The sequence below is a fragment of the Telmatherina bonti genome, assembly GCF_933228915.1.
Source record: "Telmatherina bonti genome assembly, chromosome: 1".
In the NCBI taxonomy this organism is placed as follows: domain Eukaryota; kingdom Metazoa; phylum Chordata; class Actinopteri; order Atheriniformes; family Telmatherinidae; genus Telmatherina; species Telmatherina bonti.
In genome coordinates this window covers 13318171-13335790 of record NC_136619.1, presented here as the reverse complement: position 1 = coordinate 13335790, position 17620 = coordinate 13318171, and the positions used below count along the sequence as shown (strand labels likewise).

At 42.9% G+C, this 17620-nt stretch overlaps 1 protein-coding gene across 1 annotated transcript in view; it reads right to left on the bottom strand.

The window, feature by feature from the left end:
* LOC306769361 (uncharacterized protein) overlaps positions 1 to 15839 on the bottom strand; it is a gene marked incomplete at both ends in the record, with an annotated part of 22314 nt that extends 6475 nt beyond the window's left edge. The window contains 3 exons of the mRNA XM_079257941.1: positions 10407 to 11410; positions 12758 to 12895; positions 15188 to 15839. Of these exons, the coding sequence (XP_079114067.1) occupies positions 10407 to 11410; positions 12758 to 12895; positions 15188 to 15839 (1794 nt within the window). The remainder of the gene's footprint in view (positions 1 to 10406; positions 11411 to 12757; positions 12896 to 15187) is intronic.
* Positions 15840 to 17620: the final 1781 nt, after the last annotated feature.

Below are 17620 nucleotides of genomic sequence, written 5' to 3'. Positions count from 1 at the left end.
TGTGAAGTGTTCAGAGTAAAGACGTTAGTATCCTGCTGAGGAGATTTACTCTGTATCGCTGCCTGTCGCAGTGAAGGAGCAGCTTTGTAGTTTCAGTCTACAGAAGGAGCTCTGCTACATCTGTGTCACATTTTCAGTCACTTAAAGCCAATCATGGATGTTGATAGTCTTTATGTAGCTGTCAGGCTTCTGGGTTTCCCTCCACCACCCGTCCTTAAGTAATTGACATTTATGCACAAAGTCACTTTGGATAAAAACAGCAGCTGATGTGTAAGTCTCATGGTAATTTCCATCTGATGTCGTGTCAGCTCTCATTAGCTCTCGAACTGTAAAGGGTCTCAGTGAGTCACCCTCTGCTGTCAGCCGCTAGCCTGCCAGCGACTTGCCCACGCCGAGTGTGAAGGCGAATTTGTAAGTCTCATTTCACTTCCCCTGTCACGAACGCTTCACCTCAGAGACCATCACTCCAACTTAAAACATGTTTTTAAAAGGACATAAGTTATTCTGTCGACACAAGTTCCTCCTGAAGTGTTACTGTAAATGTTCAACACGAGTGTTGATCTCATCTGGAGAGCTGGTGACCCAACCATCAGTCTGGTATCAAACAGGAGATCATCTCCAGAAAAGCAACACCGGAACTGAGTGGATGAACATGCAGAACGACTATTTTTATGCCTGTAACAATTTTAAATTTCTAAGATTGCTTTTCTGAGAAACAGCGATCAGTAAAAAAAATCATTTTTACTTCAGCAGTGTTTCTCTTTTTCTCAAATGTTGTTGCAGAAAAGGGCTGAAGTCAGTTTATACCATTCAGCTAAACGCTCATCAAAAATCTGCAAAGTGACAATATTTTTCTCAGGAGCAAACATTTACATTACAATACGGAATTGTACAATTTCGTGGCACTTATTTATAGGAAATAATCTGCAGAAGGTCATTATAATTCAACAACTCGATGCAAATTAGATTTCTGGAGTTTTCAGACTCCTGACATGTTCACGTGTCGTGCAGCAATTTCCAAAGCTGGAAAAAAAAAACAAAAGAGGAGCAAAGAGGCTGTAAACTTGTTAAGACTACGGACAGTAGTCTTAACATGTAAATCGCAAACTTCTATGTTTGTGACCCGCTAACCACTATAACTAATTTTTTTACTCCCGTAATCAGTACTGTGTCTGTATGCAGTCTTCTCTCTGACTCATTCCTTCTAATAGTTTTCTTAATATGCTCAAAAGTCAGTCAAAAACTCAGAGGCCGCAGGCAAAGAGCTTGTCCCATGATACACAAGCGCTGAGCACCCTGGCGGGGAGACTCTAATGTAGAACGACTGCTGGTAATGAATAATAAAGTCCAACTCTGGAGCTTTATGTGACTTTGCCAGAGGAAGAAAATTGGGACATAGATGCTGTATTATCATCTTTAACCTAAAATAGATCACATCAAAGCAAACAATACATGTCTGGAGATTAAGCAGAACAATCCAATATGAAAGGTGAATATCTAATAACCATTAAGAAACCTTCTTCACTCGTTCTATTAGAGGCAAAATGAAAACAAAATTAATAATGACTGATGTCTCACAATCTCACTTCCTTCCAGATGTTCCTGAAATTTTATGGCTATTTCCGTGACTATTGTTATGTGACTTTATTGTCAATCTACTACGTATGAAATCATCTCCAAACCCACCAGAGTCTGCACTTCGCAGAGTGGTGCATGTAGTTTTAAAGCTTCTGTATCTCGGAGCAAGCAGTATGATACCAACACTGTTATGTAGAACGGGTAGCTTTAATGACGATGACGGACTCAACAAAGGAAGTTGTAAAGAAGTTCAAAGCAGGACTGAGTAGATGAGTCGTAGATCTGAACAAGTTCTTCTGTTAAAAAATGTGTTTATTACATTAAATGGAAACTATAAGAAGTCAGACGTCGTGTAAAGAATCCACTGTATGAGAGCAGACTGGAAAGATGTATGGGAACCATCTGAACTCTGACTGGAATGAGACAAAACCGTCCCTGGACTTTTCTTTTCCCATCCGTTGTCTTACATTCAGTACAGGTCCTGCTTTGCTTTAACACTTTATCAATAAACGTATGTCTGTAACTTTAAATGATCATTTTTGTATCGATATGCCGTCAGTGGTTTAAACAAAAGAAAATTTAATCTTTAAATTAATTAAAATTTTATCTGTTTTTTGTGATTCAATAAAGTCCAATTATTGTTGCATTTTACTAGATTATGAAATCAGATGGCACTCAAAGTCCCGCACTCATTAAGCCGCCTTTAGTGGCATACTGTAGTTTTGATGAGCTTCTCCAGAAGCACCACATTCATAGCCTGGCAAGCCAGACTCTCTCGCTGTACCAGCGTAGAGTCTGGGGACTCACTCGCATCAACCAATTTCTAGGGCGGGACAAACAAGCACGGAGTAAACCGATCAGAAAAACTGCGGACGTGATGTCAGTAAAGCAGCAGCCTACAGTGTCCAGAAGTGTTCAGTAGAGCGAACGCAACAGAAGAAAATAAACATGGCGTGCAGTACAGAAGACATAAATGACCGATGTTGTTTTTGCTGTCAGTTGTTGAGGTTTTAAGGATTCGATAAGTTCCTGGTCATTCAAAACAGCATTTACGGCAAAAAGAAACCAACTCCTGCTGCGTTGGAGCGCCATCTTGAATGTTTTGAAGACTACCTGGTGATGCAAGGCAAGAGGCAGGAGTCTCCTCAGATCAACCAATCAGAGTGGCCGGTTTGTTTCAGACCGATGCGAATCTCCGTGAAGGGAAGGGACTCCAGACTGAGTCGCTCTGTATTTAATATATAGAGCGCTCCAGTCTGGCGTACCAGGCTAACACATTCATTTCTGTCTAGAGTTACATTAATTCCCTCATTAATTATGATGTGGGCTTCCGATTTCAACTCTGTGGTGGCCAGAGTTTAAAAGAGTTGAAATGAAAATGATGCTACACAAAGTCTTGAACCAGTGAATGAGCCTGATCGATCCTGACAATTGTTACGTTAGAGGACGTGTTTCATTGTCATGTTGGAATATCGCTGTGTCATCAGGGAAGAAACAAAACACTGATGGAATAACCTGCTTAGTCAGCAGGTTCAGGTCACAGCTGACCTCATTCACTGGGCTCATTATGTTGCTGAACCTGGACCTGAACGTAGACCTGAATGTAGACCTGAATATAAACCTGGACCTGAACGTAGACCTGAATGTAGACCTGAATATAGACCTGGACCTCAACATAGACCTGAACGTAGACCTGAACCTAGACCTGGACCTGAACGTAGACCTGAACATAGACCTGAACGTAGACCTGACCCTAGACCTGAACATAGACCTGAACATAGACCTGAACGTAGACCTGAACATAGACCTGGACCTAAACAAAGACCTGAACCTAGACCTGAACATAGACCTGAACATAGACCTGAACGTAGACCTGACCCTAGACCTGAACATAGACCTGAACATAGACCTGAACGTAGACCTGACCCTAGACCTGAACATAGACCTGAACATAGACCTGAACGTAGACCTGAATATAGACCTGGACCTGAACGTAGACCTGAATGTAGACCTGAATATAGACCTGGACCTGAACGTAGACCTGAATGTAGACCTGAATATAGACCTGGACCTCAACATAGACCTGAACGTAGACCTGAACCGAGACCTGGACCTGAACGTAGACCTGAACATAGACATGAACGTAGACCTGACCCTAGACCTGAATGTAGACCTGAATGTAGACCTGAACGTAGACCTGAACATAGACCTGGACCTGAACAAAGACCTGAACCTAGACCTGAACATAGACCTGAACATAGACCTGAACGTAGACCTGACCCTAGACCTGAATGTAGACCTGAATGTAGACCTGAACGTAGACCTGAACATAGACCTGGACCTGAACAAAGACCTGAACCTAGACCTGAACATAGACCTGAACATAGACCTGAACATAGACCTGAACGTAGACCTGAACATAGACCTGGACCTGAACAAAGACCTGAACCTAGACCTGAACATAGACCTGAACGTAGACCTGACCCTAGACCTGAACATAGACCTGAACATAGACCTGAACGTAGACCTGAATATAGACCTGGACCTGAACGTAGACCTGAATGTAGACCTGAATATAGACCTGGACCTGAACGTAGACCTGAATGTAGACCTGAATATAGACCTGGACCTGAACGTAGACCTGAATGTAGACCTGAATATAAACCTGGACCTGAACGTAGACCTGAACGTAAACCTGAACCTAGACCTAGACCTGAACGTAGACCTGAACGTAGACATGAACGTAGACCTGAACCTAGACATGAACATAGACCTGAACGTAGACCTGAACCTAGACATGAATATAGACCTGGACCTGAACGTAGACCTGAATGTAGACCTGAATATAGACCTGGACCTGAACGTAGACCTGAATGTAGACCTGAATATAGACCTGGACCTGAACGTAGACCTGAATGTAGACCTGAATATAAACCTGGACCTGAACGTAGACCTGAATGTAGACCTGAACCTAGACCTGGACCTGAACATAGACCTGAACCTAGACATGCACGTAGACCTGAACCTAGACATGAACATAGACCTGAACATAGACCTGAACCTAGACATGAACATAGACCTGAATGTAGACCTGAACCTAGACCTGAACATGGACATGAACATAGACCTGAACCTAGACCTGAACCTAGACATGAACATAGACCTGAACGTAGACCTGACCCTAGACCTGAACGTAGACCTGAACATAGACCTGAACGTAGACCTGAATATAGACCTGGACCTGAACGTAGACCTGAATGTAGACCTGAATATAGACCTGGACCAGAACGTAGACCTGAATGTAGACCTGAATATAGACCTGGACCTGAACGTAGACCTGAATGTAGACCTGAATATAGACCTTATCTGAACGTAGACCTGAATGTAGACCTGAATATAAACCTGGACCTGAACGTAGACCTGAACGTAGACCTGAACCTAGACCTAGACCTGAACGTAGACCTGAACGTAGACATGAACGTAGACCTGAACCTAGACATGAACATAGACCTGAACGTAGACCTGAACCTAGACATGAATATAGACCTGGACCTGAACGTAGACCTGAATGTAGACCTGAATATAGACCTGGACCTGAACGTAGACCTGAATGTAGACCTGAATATAGACCTGGACCTGAACGTAGACCTGAATGTAGACCTGAATATAAACCTGGACCTGAACGTAGACCTGAATGTAGACCTGAACCTAGACCTGGACCTGAACATAGACCTGAACCTAGACATGAACGTAGACCTGAACCTAGACATGAACATAGACCTGAACGTAGACCTGAACCTAGACATGAACATAGACCTGAATGTAGACCTGAACGTAGACCTGAACATGGACATGAACATAGACCTGAACTAGACATGAACATAGACATGAACATAGACCTGAACCTAGACATGAACATAGACATGAACATAGACCTGAACTAGACATGAACATAGACATGAACATAGACCTGAACCTAGACATGAACGTAGACCTGAACCTAGACCTGAACATAGACATGAACATAGACATGAACATAGACCGGAACCTAGACAGGAACATAGACATGAACATAGACCTGAACATACACCTGAACCTAGAATTGAACATAGACCTAAACATAGACCTGAACGTACACCTGAACCTAGACCTGAACCTAGACCTGAACCTAGACCTGAACGTACACCTGAACCTAGACCTGAACGTAAACCTGAACCTAGCCCTGAACCTAGACCTGAACTTAGACCTGAACGTAGACCTGAACCTAGACCTGAACAAAGACCTGAACGTACACCTGAACCTAGACCTGAACATAGACCTGAACCTACAACTGAACCTGAACCTGGACCTGGACCTGAACGTAGACCTGAACCTAGACCTGAACATAGACCTGAACGTAGACCTGAACCTAGACCTGAACATAGACATGAACATAGACCTGAACGTACACCTGAACGTACACCTGAACCTAGACCTGAACCTAGACCTGAACATAGACCTGAACCTAGACCTGAACAAAGACCTGAACGTACACCTGAACCTAGACCTGAACATAGACCTGAACCTACAACTGAACCTGAACCTGGACCTGGACCTGAACGTAGACCTGAACCTAGACCTGAACATAGACCTGAACGTAGACCTGAACCTAGACCTGAACATAGACATGAACATAGACCTGAACGTACACCTGAACGTACACCTGAACCTAGACCTGAACCTAGACCTGAACATAGACCTGAACCTAGACCTGAACATAGACCTAAACGTAGACCTGAACATAGACCTGAACGTAGACCTGAACATAGTCCTGAACATAGACATGAACATAGACATGAACATAGACCTGAACATAGTCCTGAACATAGACATGAACGTAGACCTGAACATAGACCGGAACCTAGACCTGAACATAGACATGAACATAGACATGAACATAGAACTGAACATAGACCTGAACGTAGACCTGAACATAGTCCTGAACATAGATCTGAATGTAGACCTGAACCTAGACCTGAACCTAGACATGAACATAGACCTGAACCTAGACCTGAACATAGACATGAACATAGACCTGAATGTAGACCTGAACATAGACATGAACGTAGCCATGAACATAGACCTGAACATAGACCTGAACGTAGACCTGAACATAGACCTGAACCTAGACCTGAACATAGACATGAACATAGACCTGAACATAGACCTGAACATAGACATGAACCTAGACCTGAACATAGACATGAACATAGACCTGAACCTAGACCTGAACATAGACCTGAATGTAGACCTAAACGTAGTCCTGAACATAGACCTGAATGTAGACCTAAACGTAGTCCTGAACATAGACCTGAATGTAGACCTAAACGTAGTCCTGAACATAGACCTGAATGTAGATCTAAACGTAGTCCTGAACATACCTGAATGTAGACCTAAACGTAGTCCTGAACATAGACCTGAATGTAGACCTAAACGTAGTCCTGAACATAGACCTGAATGTAGACCTAAACATAGTCCTGAACATAGACCTGAATGTAGACCTAAACGTAGTAGGCTACATAGTTTAAAAATGTATTTAGCATGACTGAATAAGCTTTATATAAATACAAGTCCATTCACCAGTCCATTCCAGTCCAGTCTTTTCGGTCCCCAGCAAACAGAAACCATTGTCTCCAGTTAGCCTCACTGCTGAGTGGTTTTCTCATGTCTACTCAGCTGTCCAGTCCCAGTCCCTGGCGTTCCCTTTATATTTTACATGTGGAAATTCTCTTACTTTCACTATTTATGGGCGGCTCTTACCTATTTGCTAAAGTAAATGCAGGAAGTGACTTTTTTTTCAAACAGGCATATGTATGTACAGAAGAACCACCAGCATACTGATCAGAGAGAGTGAATCCCATTACTACTCCATTACTGAGAGGTTGCCATGTCTTCTAAATGGTAGTCGGGATGTTTGGAGTCTGTGCTCAGCAGTCATTGATGGTGGCAGTGGACTTTAAATGCACCTCCCCAGCACTTTAATGTCCAACAGCAGATGGCATCGTCCATCATTTATACCGCCAGCAGTCATCACTGATAGTTATAGAAAACTAAGTGAGCCTTTACCAGGAATGATATATGTTTTGTGATTAAAAATAAAGAGCACGCATAGAAAAAAATGCTGATCATCCTCCTTTGAGGAACACTTTTGCTACAAATTCCTGCCATGTCACATCTCCCATACCCTGAAGATCCCATTAGAGTGATTAGAAAAGTTGGTTTCTCTCTACAAACTCAGAAGATGCCTGCAATAAGAGTAGGAGTTATTGTGCACAGCCTTCGCATGCACATCCATTTTTCTAATTACTCAAATAGCAGAGAAGCTCTTTTTTTCCAGCACCCTCCTGCTTCACGTCCACACATAATCACAGCCAGCAGCCGCTGTTACAGAGAACGTGGATGTGGGATGAAAAAAATGATCCATATATGGGCATAAACTGAAGACAGGAAGCTGGCTTCCCGAACAAAAACAGCACATCTCGTGACAAACTGAAAGTCCAAGAAACATCAAACCCACCTCCCTGAAAAAGCCTCTCATTGATGCCTTCTGGCAGTGTTGCAGCAGAGCCAGAGAGGGCAAAGCGTGGGCGCACAGCCAATTTGCTGCACTCTGCCTGTTTGCTCTGCAGTCACTAACAAGAAAGTCACCATGACTAACAACAGTGGAAAACTCGCAAATGGGAGAGCTGATTAGACGTCAGATTCCTTCATGGTAAAACATGATGTGTGTTTTTATATGACTGTGTGCATACTTTCCTACACGTTAACCCAAATGAGGGAAAAGACTTTGGAAACTTTTTTTTGTTACATTCATGTGATATTTTCACTGAAACTAACAACTCCAAAAAGTAACCAGCTAAAATAAACTCAGGTTACAGTCACATAACACAGAAATGTGCACGCACAAACACACACAGGTAAACACACGTGACTCCACACGGATAAATAAAATATTTGTACAAACAGAAACAACGTGCATGTCTTACTCTCTAACTGGTGTTTACAGTGAAATATTGTGACAACAGGGGGTCTCAGATATGCTGTGCACGCGCGCGCACACACACACTCAGCATGTGCAAATGTCTGTTTTAGTAATGTCTCTAAATGTTTTATGAAAACATTTTCATGTGAATGTCCTCAGCTTTTATCCATTTTTCTGGTAGATTTCATTTCCTGTTTGAGACTGATTGAAGTGAATCTTCATTACTGACTCCAGCTCAGTTTCCTTCTCTAATATCCATTTGACATGAAGCCTGTTTAAATCCTGTTACCGCAACATTTAGGCTCACTAACGATCAGATTATTTACACTTCTTAGAAAGAGTCACTGTTTACTCCTGAGGCATGATTACCCTGCAGTGTTGTTACGTAAAAGGTGGAAATGTCTTTTGTCTTATGTATAAGACATTTCCACCTTTTACCTAACAACACTGCAGCATTTTGATCAATAGACAACAAACAAACTAGTTTTCTCTTAATTAAAAGTTCCTATATTTAACATTTAGGATGATCTAAAACTAGAAATATAATATAATCTTATAAAAGCTACAGTTTGTCTTTATTTATCACTTAAAAAGGGGAATCGTTGAACTATGAAGGCAGTTTCATTATTTTAAACACATCAATATTGAATTTATATCAGAAAGCACCGCTGACTGTCTCTCTGGCCGCTCTGCACCATCTTGTAGCAGAAGCTCCGAAGCAACCGCATAGTCAGGATGTTTACATGCAGAGTTGTGGTTTAATGTGACCACTGTTCCAGTCTCATTATAAATGCTTGACAGAAGAATCAGGCTGTTTAACCCAGTGTGTCCGACACTGCTGTGAACAGTGAGGGAGAGGGAGGGAGAAGCACTGAAGAGTTTCTGCCACTTCTAACATTTTCTTTGGGAAAACATGAAAAAAGTCAAATTTAATCCAAACATGTTGATTCATGTCATGTCTTGTTGTAAAACCTAATTTTATTAGACAAGCATGTATGTCTAAGGACATTATTGTCTTTGTGTGTTCAGTGCAGCTTAACCCTCTGATGCATGAATTATTAACAATCAATGCCACATTTTCTTTAAATGCAATATTTTACTCCTACAGACATGTTAGAGATGCTTTTCTTTGTCTTGTCTATTATTTGACTTTGATTTAGTTTATTTATCTTTTTCATTCTATAGAAATATTTATAAAATATTATGCTGATATATATATATATATATATATATATATACACACATATATATATAATTAGAAATGTTCTATAAAAATTGACTACTATCATTTTCTTGTCCTGTTTATCACTGAGGTAAAGTTGGTAATTACATGTACTTCTATGTATGGAATTTTATTCTATATTAGTTTATTCTCCAGTGAGCGGCAGCATGTTGGGTGACTCTTCTAAATGTCCACTAAAGTGAAAATATAACAAATCTACCATCCTCACCTATATAAATACAAGAAAACAGCCTTTAATCTGTGTCCACAGTGGACATGATGCATCGAAGGGCTATGACCTGAATACACAATTATTATTTAAGTTAAGTTCTTCAGACTGTTTAGTGAGGCAACAAGTGTCATGTTGACCTGATGGAATAATGTGCATTAGTGAGCGCTCATAAGGAAAACTTACTCTGCAGACACAATTACTGTGTTCCTCTGCACCACCTAACAGCAGCTCCAGATGTTAATTAACAAAGTCTTGCTCGTCTGAGCCTCAGAGGGACGTTAATGAGCAATCTGCTGTCTTCACACGTGTTTTTTTTTTTACATTATATGCATCCAAAAATGATCATCGTCTACCTTTTTCAGCTTTCTTTTAGTTGGACTCAGCTGTCTGGTGTAGGTGGTGGTGGTGTCCGGCTCCCAGTCAATCTGCTGGCAGGGGAGCTCCACAAGCCCGAGCGCAGCTTCTCTTAGGCCTGAGAAGTCCCTGCTGTAGACAACCAGCCTCAAGGTGCAGGTGCGCAGCTCCTCCACCGTTCCCACCTGCAGCACAAAGCTCTGGTTGTGGAGATCTGGGCTGAGGCTGCGCCGCCGGGAGGTCGTGTGATGAGGGGAGGGGCAAAGAGGTGGAAGGCTGGCCCGGACGAATACGCCGCTGCGCCTCCTATAGTCCCCTGAGAGCCCCAGGATGCTGACCATTAGAGTGCCACAGGTGGAAGAGAAGAGCAGGGAGAAGTCCAGGAGAGGAGCTGGCTTGGAGGAGATGGACAGAGAGTTTGAGCCATACTGGGATGGACAAGGCTCCCCATGTTGGGTGGTAGCTCTGCCAGTGCCGGAAGTCAGGTGGCTCTTCTCACTGTAAGCAAAGCTTTCACCGCCCACAGTGCTGCGGCGACCCATCGCACGGCGGGATTTGGACACAAAACTCAGCCTAGTGATGGACGGGAAAGAGGCTCGACCATGAGTTGGTGCTTTAATGGGTGAGCTGGGAGCAGTGGGAGTGCTGAGGCGCCGCATCGGGAAGGAAGACCGAGGAGACTGCACTCGCTCAGCTGACCGGGTCGGGCTCAGGTCAAAGGGCAAAGCAGTGAGGTCATCTTCAGAGGGGGAAGAGCTGCTTTTAGAGGAAGGAAAGTCCATGACCTCCCCATCCAGCTCCTCATACTGCTGTTTGACAGGCTGCGTACATGGAGAATGTCTCAACGTCACCGTCACACTCTCAGCAGGATGAGCCGACAAGAAAACAGCCTCCTTGTCTCCTGATGACATGTTCTTCTTTCTGCGACAGCAAAGGATGCAGCCGAGAACCAGACAGTAGCAGAACACTGCCAGACCCACAGCTAGCAGGATCTGCAGATGGACTATAAAACAGTAAACAGTTAGTCAGCTTCGTGGAAAATGAATGAAAGACTTGTGAACAAATGAAGGAACAGAGACAAATCAGAGCAGCTTCAGAAATTAAAAAAAGTTGGATTTATTGGAAAAATCCCTGCACTAAATCCTTTTCTTGTTGTGCCTGCTCTGTGGCCATAATGGGATTAAAGAGGAAATGTTACAATAATTGTATAAATAATATCATTGCAGTTGCTGCTTTGATCCCAAACAACAGCAGCACATCGCTGCTCTTTGCGCTGGCAATCAAATCGTGCGTGTTTATCCTTCCAGCACTTTTCCTCTTATCAATTCAGGCGTGTCAGAATGAAGTTTGATGTAAATATTTCAGTACTTTTCTGTATTTTGCTTTAAGTCATTCAAATCCCCTGAAGTTGACCTTTGCATTCAGAATCAACGTCTTTTTAAACACGAAGTCATGAATGGATTATCAGACTGAACAGAAACTGGAGGTCATTTGATGTGGCAGAATGGGGGTGCATGACTCATCAGACACTGCTGAATGGTTGAAGTGATCAGTGTGATGTAAATTAGATGCAGTTATTCATTGATAAAAATAACTTAGATATATTTGTATCAACTATTACCCTGAGGTGCATGAGAGGAGACACCTTGCATGTAAAACCTCAAGGCAATTAGAGCATAAAAACGCTTAAATTTACATCTTAAATCTACAAAAAGCCTCAAGATGAGATCACCATTGAAGCAAGAGCGAGCTGTCTGTCAGTGCAGACCCATTTGGAGCCGGTCAGGGTTCCTGTCCAGCAGCAGGCGGCTGCTTACAGCCTCCATTAGGAGATGAAGGTGCAGAGCAGCAGTGAATCACTGCTGCATCAGTGATGCTGCAAAATCATTTTTGGGAAAATAAAGCTGGCGGATCCCTTTGCAGAATCAGTCACTGAACAGTATAGAAAGAAATGATGAAACTATGGCAGGGACCAGTCCAGCATTTAGGATTTTTTTAGCCATTAGAGTTGAATGTTTTTTCTGACTAAAGCAGCTAAAAGTGTTTAAAATTCCTGAAACAAACATTGTTGTCATTTTTTCTCAAACTAACAAAACTTTTCATCCTCATTCAAATGTTGTTTCATTAAAGTATGGAGCAGCTCCATGATGTCTACTTGCAGCCTCTCGCTGCAACTTCAGAATAAAACTGTCCACTCTTCACCGCGTTTTCTGTCCACGAGGAGGAGGCAGGTGCGGATTTTTCTCCTTTCACTTCACTTAAACCTCCGCAGATAATTATAGAAACTGAACTATATAGAGCCATACTGAACAGAAGTAGTGAGAGTGATAAAAAAGAAAGCATGTCCTACCTGCCAGAGCGTACTGCGACATGTTCCCGGTGCGCCGCGCCGCGGACTGCGTCAGTGTGCGCAGTGCATCGCCTGTGCTCACAGATCTGATGCTTTCCAGCCAGCAGCTCCACGCGCTGATTGACTTTATTATTTTAGCTGTACGACAGAGGGATGAAATGTCCCGCCTTCTCCTGAAAAGCTGTTCAACCAGCTTGGATTTTAATCAGTTCTTATCAGATCACTTGTTCTTCATTTATTTTCTTTTATTGTTTGTGTATTTTGTACGTTTTGTAACTTGTTGTTGCCCCTTCACCACTTTAGTTTTGTTCTGCTTTGTGTTTATTGGTTTGTTTCCATTTACCAGTTTGGATTAAACAAAGTACATTTACACATCCACTGCGTTTGTTTGTTGTCTGTAAAGGTTCAGTGTTGCATCTGCTTCAGAATTCTGCTTCTGTGCCAAATCCATCAGAACATTTTCAATGTTAAAATATGATTTTAATCATTAATCTCTTTTATTTCTCTGGAGTATCAGACTATTGTCATTCACACACATTCCTCTATAAGCAACCTTTTTTGTAACAGTAGATTGTATTTAGTTAATGTTGCATCGTGGCCGAAATAAAGGTGCAACACCTCTCAAATTCTTAGCTCCTTTTATTCTTTTCTTACGCACATGTTACACACACGGTTCTTCTCCATGCTGCATCTCTTATTCGTGCCGTTCTTCTGCATAACATGGCTTACACAACATAACATAAAGGCAAGGTCGCCCTCTACTGGTGTAGCGTATAATACACATAACTATAACTAAATATACCCAATAATCTCCACGATACCACATCTCCCCCACCTTTAAGCAAAAACCTGTCCGGGCTACATAAAACACATACTCTTAACAAGAATAGCATTCATGTATAATACAAACACAAAATGACTTAGCTCAAGACTAAGCAATAAGAATGATGAATAACATTCTAATAAACAAAATCCTTAAGGTGCCCAGGAGCACGTCTCTCTCTCTGAGAACGTCTTAACTCTGGCTCTGGGGGTAACACTTCCTCTGCCTGAATAGTCGAAGCAGGGGGTATCCCTGGCTCTACCTCTAAACTAGAACTCTGTTGTTCCAACATTAGCGGTTTGTACATTTCAGGTAAAGTAACATTAGACGTAGTGTCTGGAAACAACGCCCTCTCTTTCTCAACCTTTAGCTCGGGATCAGGTAATCTAAGTCTGACCTGATCTACATGCCTTTTCACAACTTGACCCGTACCTACATGAACAGTATAAGATAGCGGTCCTGAACAGTCATGAATAACACCAGGAATCCATTTCGGTCCATAGGAATAGTTCCTGATGAGTACATCATCTCCTGAGGTAAATCCTCTTCCTTTACTGTGTGCGTCGTGACCCTCTTTCTGTTTCAGTTGCTTTCGTTGAACTTTGGCCTTGACATCCGGAACCATCAAGTCCAACGCTTGAGAAACACGACCCATTATCAGACACTAGCATTTTCGGTAATCCAAAAATACTGAAACTTTGTCTGAGTTTTTCAATAGTGATCTGGGAGGTGCAAGAGTTTGTTGGATACACGTCCAGCCACTTTGAATGAGCGTCCACAATCACTAGAAACATCTCTCCCAGGAACGGTCCCGCGTAGTCCACATGAATTCTTGACCACGGGGACTCAGGCCATTCCCACGGGTGTAATGGTGCATGGGCAGGAGCTTTCTGATGCGCCTGACACTCATGACATGCCTGAACAGTTCTCTCTACATCCTGATCCATGCCTGGCCACCACATGTACGATCTAGCCAGCCCTTTCATTTTAGTCATCCCTGTGTGAGCTTGATGCAATAGTTTGAGCATTCTTTCTCTTCCTCGTGTAGGGATTACTATCTAGCTCCCCAGAGAACACAGCCATCTCTTACGCTTAACTCCATTCTTCTCTGGTAGAAAACTTTGAGGTTTGAATCATGAACTGTAGGCCACCCTTTTAGAAGGTACTCATGTACTTGTGACAAAACAGCATCCTTAGCGGTCCACCGCTTTATTTGATCCGCTTGTATCAATGGCTCATCTAATATATCATTAGAACTTGCTCAGTCCTCTCCTCCTTTCTTAGTTTGACTGGAACTGGCAATCTGCTCAAAGCGTCAGCGTTTGCGTGATGTTTGCCTGGTCTGTAGACAATGCTGTACTTGTATGCGCTGAGTTTCACAGCCCACCTTTGCACTCTTGGTGATCCCAGTTGGGGTATTGGCTTCTTTTCGTTAAACAGATAAATCAGCGGCTTGTGATCTGTATAAATCACGAAGTTTCGTCCGTACAAATATTTGTGGAATCTTTCAATCCCAAATATGATAGCGAGCCCTTCCTTATCCAACTGAGAGTATCTTGTCTCAGCAGGTTGTAAAGTACGGGAAACAAACCCAATCGGTCTCTCACTTCCATCTTCCATGACGTGTGATAATACTGCACCTATTCCATAAGGCGAAGCATCACATGCCAAAACCAGCTCTCTGTCAGCTGAGTAATGTACCAAAACATCTGATGTGTTTAGCATGTCTTTTGCGTTTTGGAAGACCTCATCTCGCTCTTTGGTCCATTTCCATTGAACATCCTGTCTCAACAGTTCATGCAATGGTGCCAACTTAGTTGCAAGGTTCGGCAGGAACTTGTTGTAATAGTTTAACAGTCCCAAGAACGACTTGAGCTCTGTAACATTCGTTGGGGCAGGGGCCTCCTGGATCGCTTTGACCTTTTCCTGCACTGGGTGTAATCCTTGTGCATCTACTCTGTACCCTAAGTACTCCACTTCATCCTGAAGAAAGGAACACTTGTTTCGTCTGAGACGGAGACCCGCCTCCTCCAGTCTCTTAAGCACCATGTCCAAGTTCTTGAGGTGATCAGCTTGGTTCACTCCACTGACCAAAATGTCATCCAAATACACCGCGACCAGAGGAACTCCACTTAAAAGACTCTCCATCGTCCTCTGGAATATGGCCGGAGCGGAGGCCACACCAAACGGTAGTCTGTTGTAGGTGAATAATCCTCTGTGCGTGTTCACTGTGAGGTATTTCTTGGACTCTTCATCCATGAGTATTTGTTGATAAGCATGACTCATGTCTAACTTGGAAAACTGCTTTCCCTTAGCAAGTGCATTGAACAAGTCATCTACTCTGGGTATTGGATACTGCTCTAACGATGACACGGTGTTTACTGTTAGTTTGTAATCTCCATTCAATCTGACTGTACCCACTGGTTTCAGAATGGGAACTACCGGAGCAGCCCATTCTGAATATTTCACAGGTGTGATAATGTCCTCTTCTAACAGTCTGTCAATTTCCTCATCCACTTTAGCTCTCATAGCATAAGGAATGGATCTGGGGTGGAAGAAGCGTGGAACTGCATTTCCTTTCACGTGGAGGGTAGCTCTGGTACCTTTCAACGTTCCCAGTTCTTCCTTGAAAACTTCTTCATGTTGGCATAGCACCTCGAATACTATGTACTTGACGGGCTTTGTCTCGGGTTTTTATTTCTGTCCAATCCAGTTGAATGTCCTCCAGCCAGCCTCGGCCTAATAAGGTAGGTCCATCTCCTTTTACGACCACTAGTGGAAGCTTGGCTCTTTGCTTACGGTACTTGACCTGGACTTGAGCTGTTCCCACTACTGTCACTGGATGTCCTGTATAAGTCTCTAACTTAATCCTCACTGGTCTGATGGTAGGACTTTCCCCTGATTTCCACATTGTTTTAAATGTTTTCTCACTCATCACGGTAAGACTGCAACCCGTATCAATCTCAAAAGTCACTCTTTTACCATTTATTTTCATACTCTCCATGTATGGCTCAACTTTTCTCAGAGATCTTTCACTCATGCTCCCTAGCTGGAACTTCATTCTTTGTAATGTGAAAGAATCTTCCTCCGAACTCTCCGAGTTACTTTCCTCAAGCCTATCTTTAACATTATGTGATCGATAGCCTGAACGAGCTTGCTCCTTTTTAACACCAGGTTTAGCATTTCCCTTTCCCTTGGTTTTATTCCGACAAGCTTTGGCAATATGGCCCACTTTTCCACATGCATAACATTTCTCCTGTTTGAACTTACATTCAGATCCCTTGTGTTTTCCTTTACACCGGTAACACTCTGGAACTCTGTCTCTCGTGAACGTCTCTTTGTTCATCTTGAAGCACTTCGCTGCTACTCTTGGATTTTGGAGGTCATGTGCATTCTTATTTGCAGTTTCCGCAGCCACGGCAATAGATAAGGCTTCCTCACAGGTTAACTCTGCTTCTGCTAGGAGTCGTCTTTGGATACGGTCGTCATTAATTCCACACACGATCCTATCTCGCAACTTTTGCTCTAGCGTGTTAGCATAATTACAGTCCTGTGCCAGTCTACGCAGTTCAGCTACATAATCCACGACTGATTCATTTGGCTTCCTACTGCGGGAATCAAACTTGTACCTCTGGACGATTTCACTTGGCTTTGGTTCGAAGTGGTTTTTCAGCAACGATACCAACTCTGTGTAAGTCTTCTCTTTTGGTTTACTCGGGCTGAGGAGATTCCGTATTAATCTGTAGGTAGATGCGCCGACCACACTGAGGAGTATAGCTCTCTGCTTGTCTCCATTATCAATCTCATTGGCCTCAAAAAACTGATCCATTATCTCACAGTATTCTTCCCAGCTTTGATTCTTAGCATCAAACGCCGCTAGAGTGCCGATGGTCGCCATCTTGTCTGTACCTCCCGGGGCTCTCCTCCCTCACCCTTAAGACTTTAGCACGACAGCCACGTCCTCAAAAACATCCTCGTCGGGGATCCATCTGTGTCGCCAAAAACATCCTCGTCGCCAAAAAGATGTTGCATCGTGGCCG